At 36.4% G+C, this 20755-nt stretch overlaps 1 protein-coding gene across 14 annotated transcripts in view; it reads right to left on the bottom strand.

Annotated features, from left to right (window-relative positions):
- The window catches only part of CSNK1G3 (casein kinase 1 gamma 3), a 109393-nt gene that overhangs the window by 50790 nt on the left and 37848 nt on the right, over window positions 1-20755 (bottom strand). For all 14 annotated transcript variants that reach the window (XM_084881822.1, XM_084881832.1, XM_084881830.1 and 11 more), the window contains 2 exons: window positions 13807-13847; window positions 10956-11025 (listed from right to left, as the gene is read on the bottom strand). In XM_084881822.1, the coding sequence (XP_084737948.1) occupies window positions 10956-11025; window positions 13807-13847 (111 nt within the window). The remainder of the gene's footprint in view (window positions 1-10955; window positions 11026-13806; window positions 13848-20755) is intronic.

Below are 20755 nucleotides of genomic sequence, written 5' to 3'. Positions count from 1 at the left end.
TTGTTTATCCTTTCGAAGAACCAGCTCTTGGTTTTGTTGATCTTATGTATTGTTTCTTTGGTCTCTATGTCATTTATCTGTGCTCTGATTTTTGTTATTTCCTTCCTTCTGCTTACACTGGGCTTTTCTTGTTGCTCTTTTTCTAACTCTTTGAGTTGTAGAGTTAGTTCATCTGTTACCATTTTTTCTAGTTTTTTGCAATAGGCTTGTAAGGATATGAACTTCCCTCTCAAAACTGCTTTTGCTGTGTCCCATAGATTTTGGATTGTTGTGTTTTCATTGTCATTTGTTGCCAGGATGTTTTTAATTTCTTCCTTGATTTCTCTGGTAACCCAGTCCTTGTTTAATAGCATGTTGTTTAGTCTCCATGTATTTGATTTCTTTGGATTATTTTTATTGTAATTAATTTCCAGTTTTATGCCACTATGATCTGAGAAGATGCTTGATATGATTTCTATCTTCTTGAATTTGAAGAGACTTTGCCTATGTCCCAAAATGTGGTCTATCTTTGAGAATGTCCCATTGGCACTTGAGAAGAATGTATATTCTGTGGCTTTGGGGTGGAATGTTCTAAAGATGTCAATTAATTCCATCTGGTCTAGTGAGTCGTTTAGGATTGATATTTCTTTGCTGATTTTTTGTTTAGATGATTTGTCGAAGGGTGACAGTGGGGTATTAAAATCTCCTACTATGATTGTATTGCTATTAATCTCTCCCTTAATGTCCTCCAGCAGTTTTTTTATGTATTTGGGTGCTCCTGTATTGGGTGCATATATATTTACCAGGGTTATTTCTTCTTGTTGGATTGTACCCTTTAGTATTATGAAGTGGCCTTCATTATCTCTTGTTATGTCCTTCACTCTGAGATCTAATTTGTCAGATATAAGTATTGCTACCCCAGCTTTTCTTTCCTTTCCATTTGCCTGGAAAACTTTTTTCCATCCCTTCACCCTCAGTCTGTGTGCATCTTTTTTTCTGAGGTGGGTTTCTTGTAGGCAACAGATGTAAGGGTCTTGTTTTCTTATCCAATCTGACACCCTATGTCTTTTGATTGGAGCATTTAATCCATTTACATTTAAGGTTATTATTGATAGGTACTCATTTGATGGCATTTTTATTCTATACCCATGTTCCTTCTTCAATTCCTATTTCTTTATTTTTACAGTAGACCCTTTAGCATTTCTTGCATTGCTGGTTTGGTGGAGATAAATTCCTTCAGTCTTTTTTTGTCTGTGAAGCTCCTGATTTCCCCTTCAATTTTGATTGATAGTCTTGCTGGGTACAGTATTCTTGGATTCAAACCCTTCCTTTGCATGACTTTGTATATTTCATCCCATTCTCTTCTGGCCTGATATGTTTCTGTTGAGAAATCAGTTGCTAGTCTGATGGGGGTTCCTTTGTAAGTAACTTTCTGTCTCTCTCTGGCTGCTTTTAAGATTCTTACTTTGTCGTTGTTGTTTGCCACTTTAATTATAATGTGCCTTGGCGTCTCAAACAAACCCTTTCTGATAAAACTTGTGACGATACTATTACAATTTAAATTTGGTAATGAAATGTATCATTATTTGAAATAACTTAATGAACCAGTACTTTCCAAATCACCAATGCATATTTTTACAAAACCATGCACAAGTAATTGATCTATTAAAAATATGATAGATATTATTGCGAGAGAGAACAGGAAAAGTTTTTTATATTGTAATATGGTTTCTAACTCTACATTGCAACTGACCTTTAAAAATCAATCCCCTGCCCTAACCATTTGTTCAGTGGTTAGAACATCAGCCCGAGGACAGAGGGGTCATGGGTTTGATTCCCAGGCTAGAGCATGTGTCTTGGTTGCATGCTTCATGCTCCCTGCAGGGTGCATGTGGGAGGCAACCAATCCATGTGTCTCTCTCTCCTCTCTTCTCCTCTCTTCTCTTCTCTTCTCCCTCTCTCTCCCTCTCTCTCTCTCTCTCTCTCTCTCTCTCTCTCTCTCTCTCTCTCTCTCTCTCTCTCTCCTTACCCCACTTTCCTATCTCTCCCTCTCCTTGCTCCCTTCCATTCTATATAAAAATCAACGGAAGCCCAGCTAATGTGGCTCAGTGATTGAGGGTGAACCCATGAACCAGGAGGTCATGATTTGATTCTCCATCAGAGCACAAGCCTGGGTTGCAAGCTCAATTGCCAGTAGGGGGCATACAGGAGGCAGCTGATTGATGTAATTCATCATTGATATTTCTATCTCTCCCTCTCCTTTCTCTCTCTGAAATCAATAAAAAACATATTTTTAAAAAATAAAAATAAAAGCCAATGAAAGAAAAACAATCACCTGTGAAGTTTTGGTATAGTATCAAAAGGATATTAATAATTTGAAAGTTAATTTATTAATCAAGGTTTACAAAGTTGTGAGTTAAAACCTTGTTGACGAGAATATGAACTGGTACATTTTTGGAGGAACTTGCCTTTCCCTTTCCAAAGTAAGCAAAAGTATGCACACAGTGATGTTGAAGCTGCACTGCTTGTAACAGTAAAAAAACAACAGGGAACTACCTAAACATCCACCAACCCTGGACTAATTAGGCAAAATATGCCACACCCATTTTGGAAGCACAAGTGATTTCTCCTTTCTCTTTTATATTTCTTAAGCTTTTCTAAATTGTTCTAAAAAATACACGCTACCTTTACAATCAGGAATAAAATGCACATTTTAAAAATTCTTTTGGGACCACAAAAAAACAACAACTTTAAATAGAAGAAGATTTAGACCATATTTACTTAATCCACACATTATCTGTAACTGAGCTAGTATTTCTCAAATACTCTCCCTAATATTCAAAGTTATATAGCCTTGCCTCTACTCTTAACTATTAACTTCATTTTGGAGTTCTTAGGAATAAAGCAAAGTATACTACTATTCAGACTATAATGTAAGTCTGGCTTCCTCTCCCTTCCCACCATAACTCCCTAATAGAAGGAATAAACAGATCCATGCTAAGGCCCACATTTACTCTGCCTCACCTGGTTTGAACACTTCTAAGGTTGCATTTCAAAAAATTTCTACCCTAGTTCTGCCATCCAAGTTGTCAAACTTTTGTTTTTATCCAGCCTTCAAGTTTCCTCTTTTCAAACTACCTCTGAAGCATGACCCAAATTCATAATTATTCCCACAGAATTTCTCATAGCCAAGGGAAGGTATGCATAAATAAGTCTGTTCCGCTTTACTTCAAGTAAGCCAGCTCACTGTTGGGAGGAGAATGTGTACCTAACATGTTCATTCAAACAAGTGATATGCATACCATACCTTTGGGTTTCTGAAATAACACCATGAAAAAGGTCAGCAAAGGGACAAAAATGAGCTACTTCAATTTTCTCCAAAATTTTCTTTCTTTAATGGTTTCAAAGTGTCTCAGAACTATGTATCTCTACATTACCCAAAATGACTAAGTCCCATAAATAGCATTATATTTCTGTGAGTAAATTTAAACAGATATTGAGTCTCCAGTATGAATGAAAATACCTCAGCTTTATCATGCAATGTAATTTTACCTTAAAATATGACTCAATACAAATCACTGGTGAAAAAAAGATGACCTACCCTGAATGTCTCCTTGTTTTGTGAGTCAATGAATATATAAACTTTATAGATAACTACTGATAATGTATTTCAACGCAAATTTTATGTCATTGAAATATAAAATCAAGAGTTAATACATTTTTTTAAAATCACGAATATAAAGCAAGCTCTGTAAAGAACAAACTACATTTCATTTCCAAAGGCAGGTCTGTGTTGTTTTCTAACAGGCTAGGGAGTATGGTAATCAAAAACAAAACAAAACAATCACAGCAATATAAATATGGTAGTCAAGACCACATGAAAGTGTTTTGGAAGTGGGAGAAGTAGGGGGGAAAAGGGTAACAGAGAAGAGAAGAGAAAGGCTCAGAAAGAAGGCTTAGCAGGAAGAGTAATGAAGGTGTTAAGTTACTAGCTGTCTCTTGATCAAAGCACTTGGTTACTGAATTGCATGGATGCAATCCAACTCATGGGCAAAAGCAAGCTTTTGTATTTGTTCTTATATCTAGTGAAATTTCAACTATAAACTTTTACTCCACCCAATTCCTATTATTCTAAAATTATTTTTTGAAACTACTATAAAAAGCCACCCATTGTGAATTCATCAAAGTTCTGATAATTTCCAACATCAGTATTTTTCAGGGATGCTTATTAGCATCTCCACTTTTCCAGACTAGTGTATTTTATTTTTCCCAAGCAAAGCTCAACAATGGGCACCAATACAAAAATCACATATTATTTGAAAATACAATCTTACACATACTCTGCCCAAATTAATTTTACTAAACATTTCATTTTATATTTCAGCATTCCATTTAAGTGTCAAATAACATTAATTTATGTCACAAAATAATACAAGGAGGTCTAATACTCTTAAAGAATATTTAGTACTGTGAGCCAGGCATTGAAATACTTCAGTTCCTTTTAAATAGGTGAGAGTTAAGCATATCATTAAAAGAAATAATATCAGGATGTTTCTTTACATTTTCAGGTTCAGTAGTATTCATGTTGGAGAAAGAACAACAAAAAAAATCAATATTCTTATTGGAAAATTTAAAATTTATAGATCTAGTTAAGAAAACTTAAAATCTGATTACAAATACTAAGTACAGAATTATCACATAGGCTATGTTCTTTTCCAAAGCAGTTTTACTTTAAGACATTCTTAACCTTTAGCATAAATGCTTATATGCCTAGCTCAGCAGTTCTCAACATATGGTCTAGAAATACTTAGGAACAGATGTAGATGGTCCATGAGACCCTTTCAGGAGGTCACTGACATCAAATTACTTTTATAATAACACTAAGATATTATTTACATTTTAAGTAGTCAGTTTTCCAGAGACTATATGATATAATTTGACAATAGACAGAATGAATGAAGAAGATATGAGAACCTAGCTGTTTTCTAGTAAGCCAGATATTAAAGAGATGTCCAAAATATGTACTTCTCAAGGCCACTTTTCTCATTTTTTCTTATTTGGAATATATAGTCAGTTGTGATTTTAAAATACTGTTATTTTAAAATAAATTAATGTGGCAATATTTTTATATTTCTATTTTAATTTCTCAAATGCTAACTATCAACAGCTAATCTACAATAGGAAAAGTTCTCTGGGATCCTCAAAAAGTTTTAGGGGTATAAAAGGACCCTGAGACCCCAAAATTTTAAGCTCTGATATGAACAAACAGGTGCCATGAGTTCCAGATTTGGTAAAAGTTACTGCATTAAAATACCACAGCACTCACAATTATCAATAGTAGTAAAACTCTACCACTTAACCTCAAATAAAAGGAATAAGGCGACCTCAACCGTAAAAAAGAAGCAATAGTATTTTCTGTGATAATTCTATTTATACATTAGAAATTATTCTAAATTTTAAAGAACATCAAAAACTAACATCACAAGTATTCTTTATTATATTAAATATTCAATGAATATCATGTGAATATGCTATATTATTCATTATTCAGTTATTATTCTCTTTGGGCCTAAATAATTAAGAAAAAAAATGAATTGTATCATTTTTACCCCAAGTTTTAAGATTATAATTTTTTTCCTCTAACAATGTGCTACTTTATATTTAAATCTAAAATAAAACATGAAATATAAAATCAACATATTGTTTTGCATGTCTTTTTGCTTTCTTTCTAATATTAAATAGGAAATAACATAAATGATGCTGTCTTTTAGAAAATTAAATCTCTTATCTCCATTTAGTCATGGTTTCTTTTTTAAGATTCTTGTTATTAATTAATCTCTAAAAATACTATAATTACCACATAATATACAACAATCCTAATACCTATACCATACAAACCAAACATATTTCAAGAATTCATAGCATTCTTTAAATGAACACATTCTCCATAAACTATGACAGAAAAACTTTGTACACTTCCATCTACTAGTACCAATGCACACCTATATTCACATATCTATCCTATCTAATAAAAGTAATATGCAAAATGACCATCACTCCAACACACAAAATGACTGCCCCTGTGGTCAAAGATAGCTGCCCCCATGTGGACACAAAATGGCCACCACAAGATGGCCTGCAAGGGAGGGCAGTTGGGGGTGAACAAGCCTGGAGGGAAAGGTAGTTGGGGGGACCCAAGCCTGCAGGGAAGAGTAGTTGGTGGAGTCCAGGCCTGCAGGAGAAGGCAGTTACAGTTGACCAGGCCTGCAGAGGAGGGCAGTTAGGGGCAATCAGGCTGGCAGGGGAGCAGTTAGGCATCAATCAGGCTAGCAGAGGAGTTGTTAGGGGGTGATCAGGCTGGCAGACAGAAACAATCAGAGGCAGGCAATCAGGCAGGCAAGCGAGCAGTTTAGAGCCAGCTGCCTTGGATTGTGAGAGGGATGTCTGACTGCCCATTTAGGCTCGATCCTAAACAGGGATCGGCCCTAAACAAATAGACATCCCTCGAAGGGTCCCAGATTGAAGACGGTGCAGGCTGGGCTGAGGGACACACCCCCATGCATGAATTTTCTGCAACGGGCCTCAAGTATATGTATAAAGAGGTAATACGCAAATTAGGCTAGGATGCAGTGATGGGTCATGACTGGACAGGAGATTCGTGCGCAGGTGAGTTCCAGAGCACAAACAGAGACAGAGACTACAGGGCCTGCCCAAGCCGGCATGGCGGCTTTGGTGGCCCCCGAGCAGATACAGGCAGGGGAGCCAGGGGACACTGAGAGTCAGGCATGGGTCCTGGTAGCCCTCTGGGTGTTTCCTCGCGCTCTGGGCTTCTAGTCCTATATAATAAAAGAGTAATATGCAAATAGCTCAATGGTAGAACAACCGAACCACCAATCAAAGTGTAATATGCTAATATGCTCTCCACCAGGGAGCACAAAGTCAACTAGTGGACCAGTCGCTATGATGTGCACCAACCACTAGGGGGCAGATGCTCCGACCAGTAGGTTAGCTTACTACTGGGGTGTAGCCCATTGGGACTGAAGGAGATGGGCCAGATATGCCTTGGAGTCCTCCCGCAGTTCCTCCCCAGCCTGATCATGCACCGGTGGGGTCCCTCAGCCTAACCTGTACCCTCTCACAATCGGGGACCCCTCAGGGGATGTTGGAGAGCCAGTTTCAGCCTGATCCCAGAGCCAGTTTCAGCCTGATGCCAGACATAGGGCTCAAGGCTGGTGAGCACTGCTGTGGCAGCATGAGTCTCTCCCAATTGGGGACTGATTGGGCACGAGCCTGCAGCGGGCACAGTGGGGATAAACGGGAGTGGCAGGTGGGAGCTACAGGCAGCATTGGACCACGGGATTCTGGCTGATCCCTGCAGGCCACACAGAGGGACCCCACCTGTGCACAAATTCGTGTGCCGGCCTCTAGTAAATTAGTAAAAGTTTAGCAATGCATAACTGACAGAAATTCTCATGCAGAATTAGAATTATTATATATACTTCAGATGTCTTCTAAAAGCCATTAATCTAAGATAGAAAAAAGAACTGAGAATCTGCTACATAAACTGTTGGTTATCTAGGCTGAGATTAAGTCTTCGCTAACCACCTACTCACATAGTATTTTCATTCATTTTGTTGATACCAAAATACTGTAAGTAATATTCTAATTAGTTTATTCAACTAACTTTCCTGGTTTTTACAATATTTTCTCTGAGTTTTCTCAAAGAGACACTTCTATATAAAAACAACAATTTCGCCAAAACCGGTTTGGCTCAGTGGATAGAGCGTCGGCCTGCGGACTGGAAGGTCCCGGGTTCGATTCTGGTAAAGGGCATTTGCCTTGGTTGCGGGCACGTCCCCAGGGGGGGTGTGCAGGAGGCAGCTGATCAATTATTCTAACTCTCTATCCTTCTCTCTTCCTCTCTGTAAAAAAAATCAATAAAATGTATTAAAAAATAAAATAAAATAAAAATAACAATTTCTTAGATTTAAGACATGATCAGAGAAAAATCTAATCTGGCAATTCAATGGAAGGAATTTTAGATATTACTGTATGTGTACACTCACGTTTAAAAGGCTAATAGTATTACACACAATGTTTATCAACAGTGAATAGTTTGATAAAATTTCCATCCATTATGGAATTACCAACACTGGTTTAGCTAGCAGACAGAGCTACATAATATTGAAAAAATGTGAAAATGTATCTATAAACCAGAGCAAAACACACAGGAAACACATAAATCCTGACTTTTAACAAGGCACAAACTGAGAAGGCAGAGGAATCAGTATATAGAAAGAAGAGAAGCTCTTTTAACAGCTCTTTGAAGGCAATACTACACAGAAGTATAATTTTAGAAACAGCCACTGCTGCTATTATCAAATTACATATTGTTTAGAACATCATAGCTCAGGAAACATAAAAAAATCAAGCCACTTGTTTGAGAAACAATGATATAAAAAAAAATGCATGGTTTCAAACCATATGTTTAATGTCATTTCTATAGTTAGTAATTTATGACAGAAAAGATTATTTTACCTACTTTGATAAGTAATAATTTATGATAGAAAAAAGTTATTTTACTTTCTGTGATAAAGATAACAGCTTGATAAAGAAATTTCATGAAATAATTTAATTGCAAAGTTCCCCTAGTATCGGCTATTTCAAATCATCTGATGTCAAAGAAGTCATTTAACATTAAAAAAGCATTATTCAGAATAACAGGTTCTTAAAAAAAAAATGTTCCCTATATATTCCAAAATATGTTCCAAACATTTTCCTAAAGTATCAACAATTCAACTAAACTTTTTCAAAGTATATAAAAAAATTAATTAAACCTAATCTTTTTAGATTACTGAGTTATATAATTCAGTTCATTAAATAAGCATTTGCATATCTCCTTGTTTTATCATTTCCATTAATTTAAAAACTATTACTAATTTTTCCTTCTATTTCTAAATCTCTAAAATGAGAAATTAAATTTACCAAATCACTAGATAATAAAAATAAAATTATTTAACTAAAAAATGTTGAAATCATGACTGCTTCTTTGTTAGAAATAAAAAACTCAAAATTTAATAATAATAATAACTTTGTAAAATATTTTTTAAAAAAAACTTTAAACATATAATGACAACTTAAAAAGGAAATTTTGGAGATTTTGTATCACAACTTTATATCTAATAAAACTGTCTATTATTCTCATTTAATTACTTCAATCATTTACCAAAGACCTACTTTATTGATCATTCTCAAGAATAACAATATGAATATATTATTTCATTGCCCTCAAAGAGTTCAAATTGTAGTGGAAGAGATAGACATAAACAAATTATAATATAATATGATATGGTAAAAGAAAAATAATGATACATTCGCAAAAACTTCAGGTCCAAGAAAAAGTGTTTTGAGACAGAACAAACAGATGTTAGAAAATGCACTGCAAAAGAATGACATTTAGTTGGACCTGAAAAAATAAAGAATTCATTGAAAAAGAAAGAAGACATTCCAGAAAAAAAGAATACAAACATGAAAATAGTAAGGTCTATCCAAGGAATAGTAAGTATAAAGTGAGTCAGTAGAAAGAGAAATTTGGGCTTCATGCTAAATAATAACCCTCTAGTAAGAAGGTAAGAAAATTTGGCTCTCAAAAAAAATTTCAATCGTACTGTTGATATTTTGCTCTGTTGATTAATGAGTTTGCTGACCACTATATTAAGATATGAATAGCTCTACCAACTAGAATATAAACATGCACTTACAAAGACATGAAAAAAAATTCCATTTTATCAAATCTCAGGAAACACAATATCCCTACCTAATAAGAACCTGTATATATAAAGTCATTATAGTTAGTGAAGAGAAAATGTAGTGCTGTGAGTTTAACATAAAAGAAATGCAACATACAATAGGAAATTTTCTCATTAGTTTTTTCCAACAGCACATTCATTATCACTTAGATTTAGAGTTTATATAAAATATACTTTTATTAATTTCCTACAGCACTGTAATTACCACACACTTGTAGCTCAAAAAAATAATAAAACCGACAAAAAATTATTTTCTACAATTCTGGAGGTCATAAATCTGAAATCAGTTTCACTAGGTTGAACCAAGCTGTGGGCAGTCACACTTCCTCTGGAGGTTGTAATAGATTATCGAGATGAAGCTACTAGTGGTTGCCAGCATTCCTTGGCTTAGAGTTATATCACTCTTATGTCTGCCTCTGTACCACTTTGCCTTCTCCGCTTCTGTAAATGTAAAATGTCTCTTTTACAAGGACATCTGTGATTACATTTAGGGACTACCCAATAATCCAGAATAATCTCCTTATCTCAAAATCATTAACTTAATAATATCTGCAGAGTCTTTGCTGTAGGTATCATTTATAAATTCTATGGATTATGATATAAATATATTTTATGGGCCACTTTTCAGCATACTAACAATGTCATAAGTCATTTCAATAGCTACATATTACTAAAATATAATAATAAAGAAGCTATATTCATCTTATATTCTCAAATTAAATTTTTTCACAATGATCTCTACTCATATTAGTACCAAGATAAAAAGCTCCAAAAATATCCTATCCTATATAATAAAAGCCCAATATGCAAATCAACTAAACGGCGGGATGATCAGTGGAACAACCTGTTGCTATGACGCATACTGACCACCAGGGAGCAGACACTCAACACAGGTGCCAGTAGGCCTCCCACCCCCAGGTCACCCCACGGGTCCCCCCACAGATTGGCCCTGATCACCGGCCAGGCCTAAGGACCCTACTAGTGCATGAATTTCATGCCATGAGCCTCTAGTTTAAAATAAGGAAGTGTACATTAAGACTATAGCAAGAAAATGTCTGGTAACTCCTTAAGACGTGATTCACTATAACTCAATTTAAATACTATTCTTTGAAACCTAAGAGTTATGACAATCCATTTTATTTCAAATTTTAAAATATAAAATTTTACCTCCAGATCCTAACTGCTTATAGAATCTATATTCCAAATGTAGCTGTGGTGCTCTGGATTTCATAGGTTCCTAATTTAAAAAAACAAAAACAAAAACAAGTTATTAAAAGATCATTAGGCCCCAATTCCAAATGTTATAAATCTTGGTGTCAACTCTTAGATAATTAATATTTTTATTAGGCATCTTTGTCTATCTAAGGTTAGATCAACTGTACATGTATTTCAATGTAAAATAAATTAATGTCAAAAACGTACAAAAGATTACATGGCTATTAGATCAATCATTAGGAAAATTTATGTTTGACTCTTTGACCCTGACGGAAAGTATACACCAAACATTCATAACTGGGGGAATGGTGACCCTTACTCTGTTTCTTTTGTTTCTAGGAATTCATCTTGAACTGTGTATTTCTTATGTAATAGTTCTAGGTTAAAGTGAAATCATATAAAAGTAGGAAAGAACAAATATGAAGATAAATTTTTGACAGTAACAACAACATATTTTTAAATTTTTTACTTGGGATGAAGCTTAAACAAAACACACAGTTCATAAGCATTAGGTCCATGAGCTTTGTTAACTGCATATACTCTACCAACTATCACCTCAAAAAATCTTTAGAACATTTTTTCATCCTTCCCTCAGAGTAATCACTTTTTTACTTCTATCACCTTTAAGTTAGTTTTATCTGTTATTATATTAATATTAAAGATATTACATGGTATATGTTTTACATATGTTTAGTAAACTAAATATCAAACTATGATGTGGTAGTTGCAGATTTTTAATACTTCCTGTAATACTTCCTACAACTTTTGTGATGTTATACTTTGTTAGTACAGTTTTGGTAATATTATATTTAAGATCTTTTTTCTTGAAATATTAATGTTTATTGCACATAACATTAAAATTTTTTTGTTAAAATATTTTTTAAAAAGAGATTAAAATAAATTTCTGTCCTGTCAATATATTTTTGAATTTAAGGCGAACATGTCTCCATACTATACTTCAACCTCAGAATACCAGACACAGCTACAAAAACATTCCCAGTTCCTCAAAAGAACACTGCATAACCAAAATTATTATATGTCGCACTCTGATCACTATGCTTAAAAGGTAAACAGGGGAAGAATGTAAAAGAAAAAAATAAGAAAAATAATAAAGGGGATAGTAACATAGCATGAATATGAACTAAAAAGATGACATATGTGTATATACGTAAGAAGGACAAAAGATAACATAATAAATGTTTACTATTGCATCAATGGTGTCAAGAGGGTACAAAGGTTCCAAATCTGAAATAACAGGACCTAACCGATACCACTTATGACAAGGAAACGTCAGCCTAGTGGAGTGGCTCCTGTTTTGACACAGTGGTTTATTTCCTTTATATATCAGTTAAATATCATTCACTACCTCACTTGAGTGGACCTGCTCACCACAGGCTGCTGCATCAATAACACAGCATATGGGTGTTACTACACTTCTATTCTTGTGCACCACCCCCACTCGCAACACCATCCAATGTCTACACCCTAGACCACTGAAATAGAACATGGAAAAAAATAATTCCAAAGAAACAAAAGTTGGCAATGCCCATTCAAACACTGTTCAGTCCCTGCATCCTGAATCTCCCCATTGTGATTCATACACACTAACTCCTCCTGTACAGATTTCATAATCAGGAGGGAAGCTTGTCATTTTAACTTGGCTTTCTATGCAGATCAGCCTATAGAAAGAAAACATTACTTAAACTGATTTTAGGTATTCTGAACCTGTAACAGTAAAATACTTCATTATAAAATTAGAAATTAACTCTTCTTAAATATTTCTGAGCTTGACTGATTGTATTAATTTATTAAATCTACCTCTGATTAACAGTGATGAAGTCTATGAAGAGATGACTTAACCAGATTTTCCGACATAAAGCCAAGGACCAGACCTTAAAAGGTGAACCCCTCCAGGTAAATGCCAGACCAAACCCACAAGCCACTCAGCCAGTCTCAGAGACACCACAACCCTACTGTACATCTTACTTCCAGTGAAAATAAACATTTGTTGCAGTGAAAAGTGGCCTATACTCACAAACATACTTTAAGTACAGTTTTCTAGCGCATCCTAAAAGATTTTCTATTTTCCCCCACTTACCTTTTCTCTAATCATCATCTTTCATTACCTTAATACAGTGGTTATATTGGCAAGCACAAGATTGAGAATGGCAGGCAGACTGGAAAAACCCAGGCATGGAAACCTGGCTGGCAAACCAGAGAGAAAAGCTGTGCCAAAGAAAGTTATGTCTTATAAAAACTCCCAGATCCCAACTCTTCCAAAAACAGAGATGCCTTACAGCTGTCATTCCGGGCACATTTAGGAATTCAGAATAGTTCCATGGGAGTTTGCTTTCCTGCTGTTCTCCACCCACATCAAGAATTTCTGAATCCCCGAAAGCCAAGCAATAGCCAGCTTTACCATATATAAAATATCAGTTAAAAAAGAGATTTTGAAAGCTACCTGGAAATACTTTCAAAGATTATAATCCTAAATATTAAGGAAACTTTTGTTTAAATACTTGAACCAGAAAGAGAAATCTTGCTTTCTAATTTTGATCTAATTAAAATGTCAATATGCCAGCTTCCTTAAGTGAAAAATAGTGCCGAAATTCAAAAATTCAATTCTATGGAGCTACCTAAGTAGAGGGATTGAGTTTCCATGGCACAGAAACAGAGAGACATCCTATACATTGCCATATACTTAAACACTCAGGTTATAAATATGAAAATAAAAAAGTAACTAAAATATAAGTTAATCATTAAAGAAATAGGAATTAAGGAAAAATAAGACACATGAACTTACCAGTTTAATTGCCACATATTCATTTGTATATAAATTTTTCCCTTAAAAAAGAAGGAAAAAAATGTCAAATTCTACCAGTAATTAATTCTTAAAGATATATTATGTAAAACTGTACTCTTGGTGGGGGGAAGGGGGGAAAGCACAAATATATTTAGAGGAAACACAGGAGGTTTCTTCCAACTACTTAAGAAAAACCTCAATGATGAGGAAATACTACAACTCAATGACATATTTACTATTTCACCTGAATTCAGAGTAGAAAGTGATACTAATAAATACTTCAGCCCACTTACATAGATGAAAAGAATCTTATTTTTTTATAATATTGTACACAACTCATAATGTAATCAATAGTTAAACGCATGCTAAACTATATTGCAAAACCAGAACTCATATAAAAACAGGAATATAAAATTCCTCTCCCAATCACCATCTCATTTTATTTTTTTTTTATTTTTTTATTTTTTTTTAAATATATATTTTATTGATTTTGTACAGAGAGGAAGGGAGAGAGATAGAGAGTTAGAAACATCGATGAGAGAGTGTCATCGATCAGCTGCCTCTTGCACACCCCCTAGTGGGGATATGCCCGCAACCAAGGTACATGCCCTTGACCGGAATCGAACCCAGGACCCTTCAGTCCCCAAGCCGACACTCTATCCATTGAGCCAAACCAGTCTTGGCTCACCATCTCATTTTAAATCATTATTTAATGTAATCTTATTGGGGTTCATATATAATCCAAGTAAATACAATGAATACCTGGAAAAAAATCTGCAATATATTAAAAACAGCAAAAGGTATTATCCAATAATTAGCTCTAATAAATTAGCTAACTACTTTGAGTGAAAAAAGTTATTAGCACCTTAATGTATAACCAAATTAAATTCCAATATTTTAAGAGTTAGATATAAGGCACAAAACAAGAAAAAATAATTTTTATTTTTTAAATTTATTTTTCAATTACAATTGACATACAATATTATATTTGTTTCAGTTGTACAACATAGTGATTAAGCACTTATATGCCTTAGAAAGTGATCCCTCTCTAAGTGTAGTACCCATCTGAGACCATACATAGGTATTATATTATTAACTATATTCCCTATGCTGTACATTTATCCCCTTACTATTTTTACAACTGCCAATTTGTACTTCCTAATCCTTTCAATTTTTTCACCCATTACCCAGCTCCCTAATCTGGCAAACATTAACTTGTTCTCTGTATCTATGAGTTTGTTCCTGTTTTATTTATTTTGTTTTTCAGTTCCCACATGTAACTGAAATCATATGGTATTTGTCTTAATTTGACTTCTTTTCACTTAGCATAATGTCATTGCAAATGGCAAAATTGCATTCTTTTTTATGGCTGAGTAATAATCCATAGTATATATGTTCCATTACTTCTTTATCCATTCTTCTATCATTGGACACTGAGGTTGTTTACATATCTTGACTATTGTAAATTATGCTGCAATGAACACAGGGGTGCACATATCTAAAATAATGTTTATTAGCCCAATATATAGAAGTTTTCAAAATACTAAAAAGTGGAAAAAAGTAAAAGGTCAGAAGATTTTTATACAGATTACATAAAATATTTTACATTTCTGAATGTTGAAAAAAAAATCTACCATATACAAAGAACAAATAAGTAACAAGCCAGAATAAAGATTTAACATTATTATTATGTAAAGAATTCAAATAAATTATAATAATCTTTGCAATGGTGGATTGCAAATAATCTAAAAAAAAAAAAAAGGCACAATGGGTAAGCATCGATAGCCCAAGTAAAATACTATGGAGAATTTTAAAAGCAGTAAATACATGAAGACAATTTGATATATAAATTAATGTTCCTTTGCAAGTATAGTAAAAAAGAATAAAAAATAGAATATGTGATTTCTGAATTTCTAGTACTTTTTTTCAATAAGCATGTATTAAATTTAGGGCAAGAAAACTTATTTTTCTTATTATATTATTTTAAAGGACAGTATTTTGTTTTGTTTTCACAACTGTTACAGTAAATAGCCCTGGTCGTATTGGCTACAGAACACAGAACAAGCAAGCATCAACTTTCACACGTGATTTTCCAGCATTAAGACACCTAACTTCTTTTTATAAAGCAGCTGACAAATAGCAGTAAAACTTCTAAGCAAAATTTCAGTCTCAGATATATTGCTGCTATTATACAGTGGTGTTTGTTCATACAAATAGTATAATACTTTTCTGAGTTTTTATACCTATTTTATAAAAAGAAATCATAAAAAGCATTCATACTAATAAGCCTCATAAACCCATTACAGTTTGCAGAAAGATGGAACTTAATAGAAATACCAAAAGTGTCGCCTGTATTTACATACTTATTGATCCCATAAGTATTTGAAACATATACTAGAAAACATGTTTTTAATCCATTTGTTTAGCGTTTATAATCTGTGACTTCTTATACATTTTCAAGAATATATTATGTATAAACTTGTAGGCTTCCCCTACAGTAAGTATCCAGTGAATAATTTAAAGGTACACTAACTTAATCTTGAGGAACTTATGTCTATCAAAGAAACAATTCTATTTTAAGTTCAAAGATGAAATTTGTGTTTTCTCAGAACATTATAATCTTTTCAAAAACAATTTTGTATTTGTTTATTCACATGTACATGAAAAGTAAATATTCATAGGGTAGTCAGATTAAATACAGATTCCATGGAACTTAGCTTTACCAAATACTTCTAGAAGTAGTTTTTGTTGCATTTACATAGTCAACTATCTTTTATATCAAAGCAAAAAGCACTAAATCCTAAAAACATCATCTTTTCTAGAACATTAGAAAAGAATTTTGAGGGTTATATTTATAAACATCAACAAAAACTAAACAATACTACCAGTGCATTTTTGTAACCTAGCATAGGCATAGGTCTCACATAGTTTGCTTTTAAATCAATATTTGTTATATGCATTAACACAGCGTTTTTCAACCGCTGTTCCGCGGCACACTAGCGTGCCGCGAGATGTTGCCTGGTGTGCCATAGGTGCAGACAAGACAAGAATTTTATAATTTTTCACTATTTTGTTTACTTAATATTTCATAATAAAGTAATTATAAAATACTTTCTTTGTGTTTATTTGATTCCTATTCAAGAGAATTACTTTATATATAGTCAATATAGGCACAGAGTTAAATTTTTTAACATTTTCTAATGGTGGTGTGCCTCGTGATTTTTTTCATGAAACAAGTGTGCCTTTGCCCAAAAAAGGTTGAAAAACACTGCATTAACAAACAAATGATGCACAAACTGTGTGTTTGTGTACAGTATGAATAAGAGAGAAGGGTGTATGTGTAGAGATAATACACTTAAGAGAAGGCTCCAAGTAACAGATTGGTTCCAGCTAAACTGGTTTTAATCCAATTTTAGAAGATATTCACAATAGAACATTATGCCATATTAAACTTGAAAAGCTGCTGTTACCAATTTTATAGTATATGAATGGTAATTATAAAAAACTATGTTTTACAGAAACAATTTATATGTTTATAACTGAAACTACTAGTTACCCACCAATATCCATGTGCCCTCTTCTATAATAGCATGCCTTCATTTTAAAATGGTCGTCCAGCTAGAGACTACATTTCCAGCCTTTCATCTTGAGGGGCCAAGTGATAAAGTTCTGAATATGAGGTTTATCACTCCCCACTCCCAAGAATAAATGTGTGCTCTCCTGGCCCTTTTTTCTCCTTCGTGCTGGTTGGGAGGTGGCAACAACTGGAGCAATCCCAATTCCACAGATACTGAAGCCATGTATTGAGGCAGAGGTACCCAGACAGCCCTGGGTGCTCTCCCTGGTTTATATTATGTGAAAGAAAAATAAACTATTTTGCTTAACACCATTTTGCTATAGCATCATAAACTATTCCCTACTATTACACTAGAAGCCCGGTGCACAAAATTCGTACACGAGGGGGGGTTCCCTCAGCCCAGCCTGAACCCTCTCCAATCAGGGACTCCTTAGGGGATGTCCGACCACCAGTTTATGTATCAGGCCTAAACCAGTCCATAAACCAGTGGTGGGTCATCTCTCTTGCAATCTGGGACTGCTGTCTTCTAACCACTCACCTGCCTGCCTGCCTGATTGCCACTAACTCACCTCCCCTGCCAGCCTGATCTCACCTCCCAACTGCCTCTGCCTGTCTGATCACCCTTATCTGCTAGCCTGATTTCGTTCCCAAGTGCCCTCCCCTACCAGCCAGATCTCACCACCAACTACCATCCCAGGATGGCCTGATCTCACACCCAACTGCCCTCTCCTGCCGACCTGATTGCCCCTAACTGCCTCTGCCTTGGCCCCCACCACCATGACTTTGTCTGGAAGGAAGTCAGACATCCAAAAGATGGCTGGTCAACCAGGCTAATTAGCATATTACCCTTTTAGTAGTATAGATAGATTATATACAATAGGATTGTTTAACGGGGAGGGGTGGGTAGGTGGGGGGAGAAAGAGGGGAGTCTTTTTCAGCAGGAGATGCTCTCAGCAAAAAAAAAATACATAATCCCTATATCCGGACTGATAGCCAGCCATATGCAATATACTATCAAACCGGTCATAAAAAAATTGAACCGCTTTCTTACACATTACACCAAAGAGTTGTTGTCCTTAAAACCTCTTCTCAGCCCCCACCTTAGGTTCTGGCTTCAGAGTTCACCCAGATTAGGTTCTGAATGGTCGGTTTCTATGCCAGTCAGCGTCAAAAGCCCCGCCTCATAGGCAGTCATTGGCTCCTGGCATTTCACCCAGATTTGGTTCTGATTAGTCAGTTTCTAGGCTAGTCAGCATCTCTGGCCTATATCTGTGCCTGATCAAAGAGGCGGGGCTGATCAGCAGCCCCTGAGGAGGCCTGGAGAGAAACAGAGGCATGACTGCTGGTGAAGTGGAGAGAGAAAGATGGAGGCAATTGCTGATCAACAGCTGCCACTGAGGCTGAGGATCAGACCCTGCTTCTCTTTCTGCTGGCCTCTCTCTGGGCCTGATCCACAGCCCCCTTGGCAGTCAGTGCTGGGTCGCTGCACCAATACCAGCTGCAGTCAGTGCTAGGTCACCACAGCAATCCAGCAGTGACTTCCATTGTTTGGTCGATCCTTTGTCATTACGGACCCTGGCTTTTTTATATATATAGATTTTTCAGATAAGTTTTATAATACACTTCAGTTAGGAGCAGTATAAAAATCAATAAACATAAAAATGATGAATATGCATGTTTATTTGATACTAGAGACCCAGTGCACGAAATTTGTGCATGGGGGAGAGAGGGAAGGGTGTTCCTCAGCCCAGCCTGCACCCTCTCCACTCTGGGATCCCTCAAGGGATATCTGACTGCCTCTCACAATCCAGGACTGCTGGCACCCAATTGCTCGCATGCCTGCATTCCTGATTGCCCCTAACCACTTCTGCCTGCCAGCCTGATCACCCCCTAACCACTCCCCTGCCAGCCTGATTGATGCCTAACTGCTCCTCTGCCAGCCTATTTGCCACTAACTAACCTCCCCTGCAGGCCTGATCCCTCCCAACTGCCCTCCCCTGCAGGGTTGATCGCCTCCAACTGCCCTCCCTTGCAGACCTAGTCCCTCCCAACTGCCCTCCCCTGATGGTCATCTTGTGTCCATATGGGGGCAGGCAGTCATCTTTGACCACATGGGGGTAGGCATCTTGTGTGTTGGAGTGATGGTCAATTTGCATATTATTCTTTTATTAGATAGAATAGAGGCCTGATGCACGCTCCACTGTCAACTGTCCTTGCAGCCTCCCTGTGGCCCAGCCCCAGCCTCAGAAGCAAACCTCTGGTGCCTGAGGTCGTAGTTCCCAGTGTCTGGCATCTCCCTCTACCCCACCCCCGCCCCGCCGCTCTGTTAAACAAAACCCTAGCATTGGAGCAGTCCCATGGGCACAGCTGTGCACAAGAGCTAGCTCAGTGCACAGTTAGCACACCCCGGGAGCCCTGGGCCAGCCAAGGGGTGATGGTGGCAGCCATGACGGCAATGGCAGGTGGCTCACCTTTGTTTTGAATAGATGAAAGAGGCCACCTATACAGTAACCCAAATTATCAGATCTCCCTCCTCCCTATCTCGCCAAATCAAGAGGGAAGTGGTGATGGGTGTGAAGGGAGGGCGGGTGGAGGGTGGAGGAGGAAGAGGATGAGGAAGGGGGCCAGTTGCATCCCACTTTCACAATGGGAAAGTGAAATGCACTAGCGCACCCAACCTCCCCCCACCTCTTCCCTTCTGTGCCTCCCTGGGAACACCAGCGCTGCACAGAGGAACTCTCCAGAAAAGGAGGGCGAGGCGGAAGCAAGGTGGGCAGGGCTTGCCACTGCTGCTGCTACCACCACTGCCCAGGCTGCCTGAGTGAGCCCGTGGTGTGCCAGCAACCAAGAGAAGGAAGACCTAGTGCATCAGGCTTCCTTCTAGTATATATAGAGATAAGGCTTGCAGACTTTTCAAGAATTCTTAAATATGAACAATACATTAAGAATTATGAGTTATCTCTATATAAAAGCTTAAGCGACCGTCCATCAGCTCTGACACACAATGACCAGCAGAGGGCAGACGCTCAACGCAGGAGCTGCAGAGCTGTGGTAGCTGTGGTTCTCGGATGATACACCCAGAACCAGAGAGGAGGGATCCCAATTCTGGGGTGTGTCACCCAAAAACCACCTTCTCGCAACCTGGGATCCCTCAGAGGACGTCAAAGAGCCAGTTTCAGCCCCATCACCACAGGCCAGGCCTGCACCAGTGCACAAATCGGTGCACCAGGCCTCTGATATAGAAATAAGAGAAAAAACAAACAAAACAAAAAAAGAAGTTATGAAAACTGTGGCATACTTAATTATGTCAAAAGTTATAATATCTTGTTTTAGATATGGTAATACATAAACCAATATATATAACACCCATGT

The sequence above is a fragment of the Pipistrellus hanaki genome, assembly GCF_964339955.1.
Source record: "Pipistrellus hanaki genome assembly, chromosome: 4".
NCBI lineage: Eukaryota > Metazoa > Chordata > Mammalia > Chiroptera > Vespertilionidae > Pipistrellus > Pipistrellus hanaki.
The sequence above is the reverse complement of the archived record's forward strand: the minus strand, read 5'-3'. Positions and strand labels throughout refer to the sequence as shown.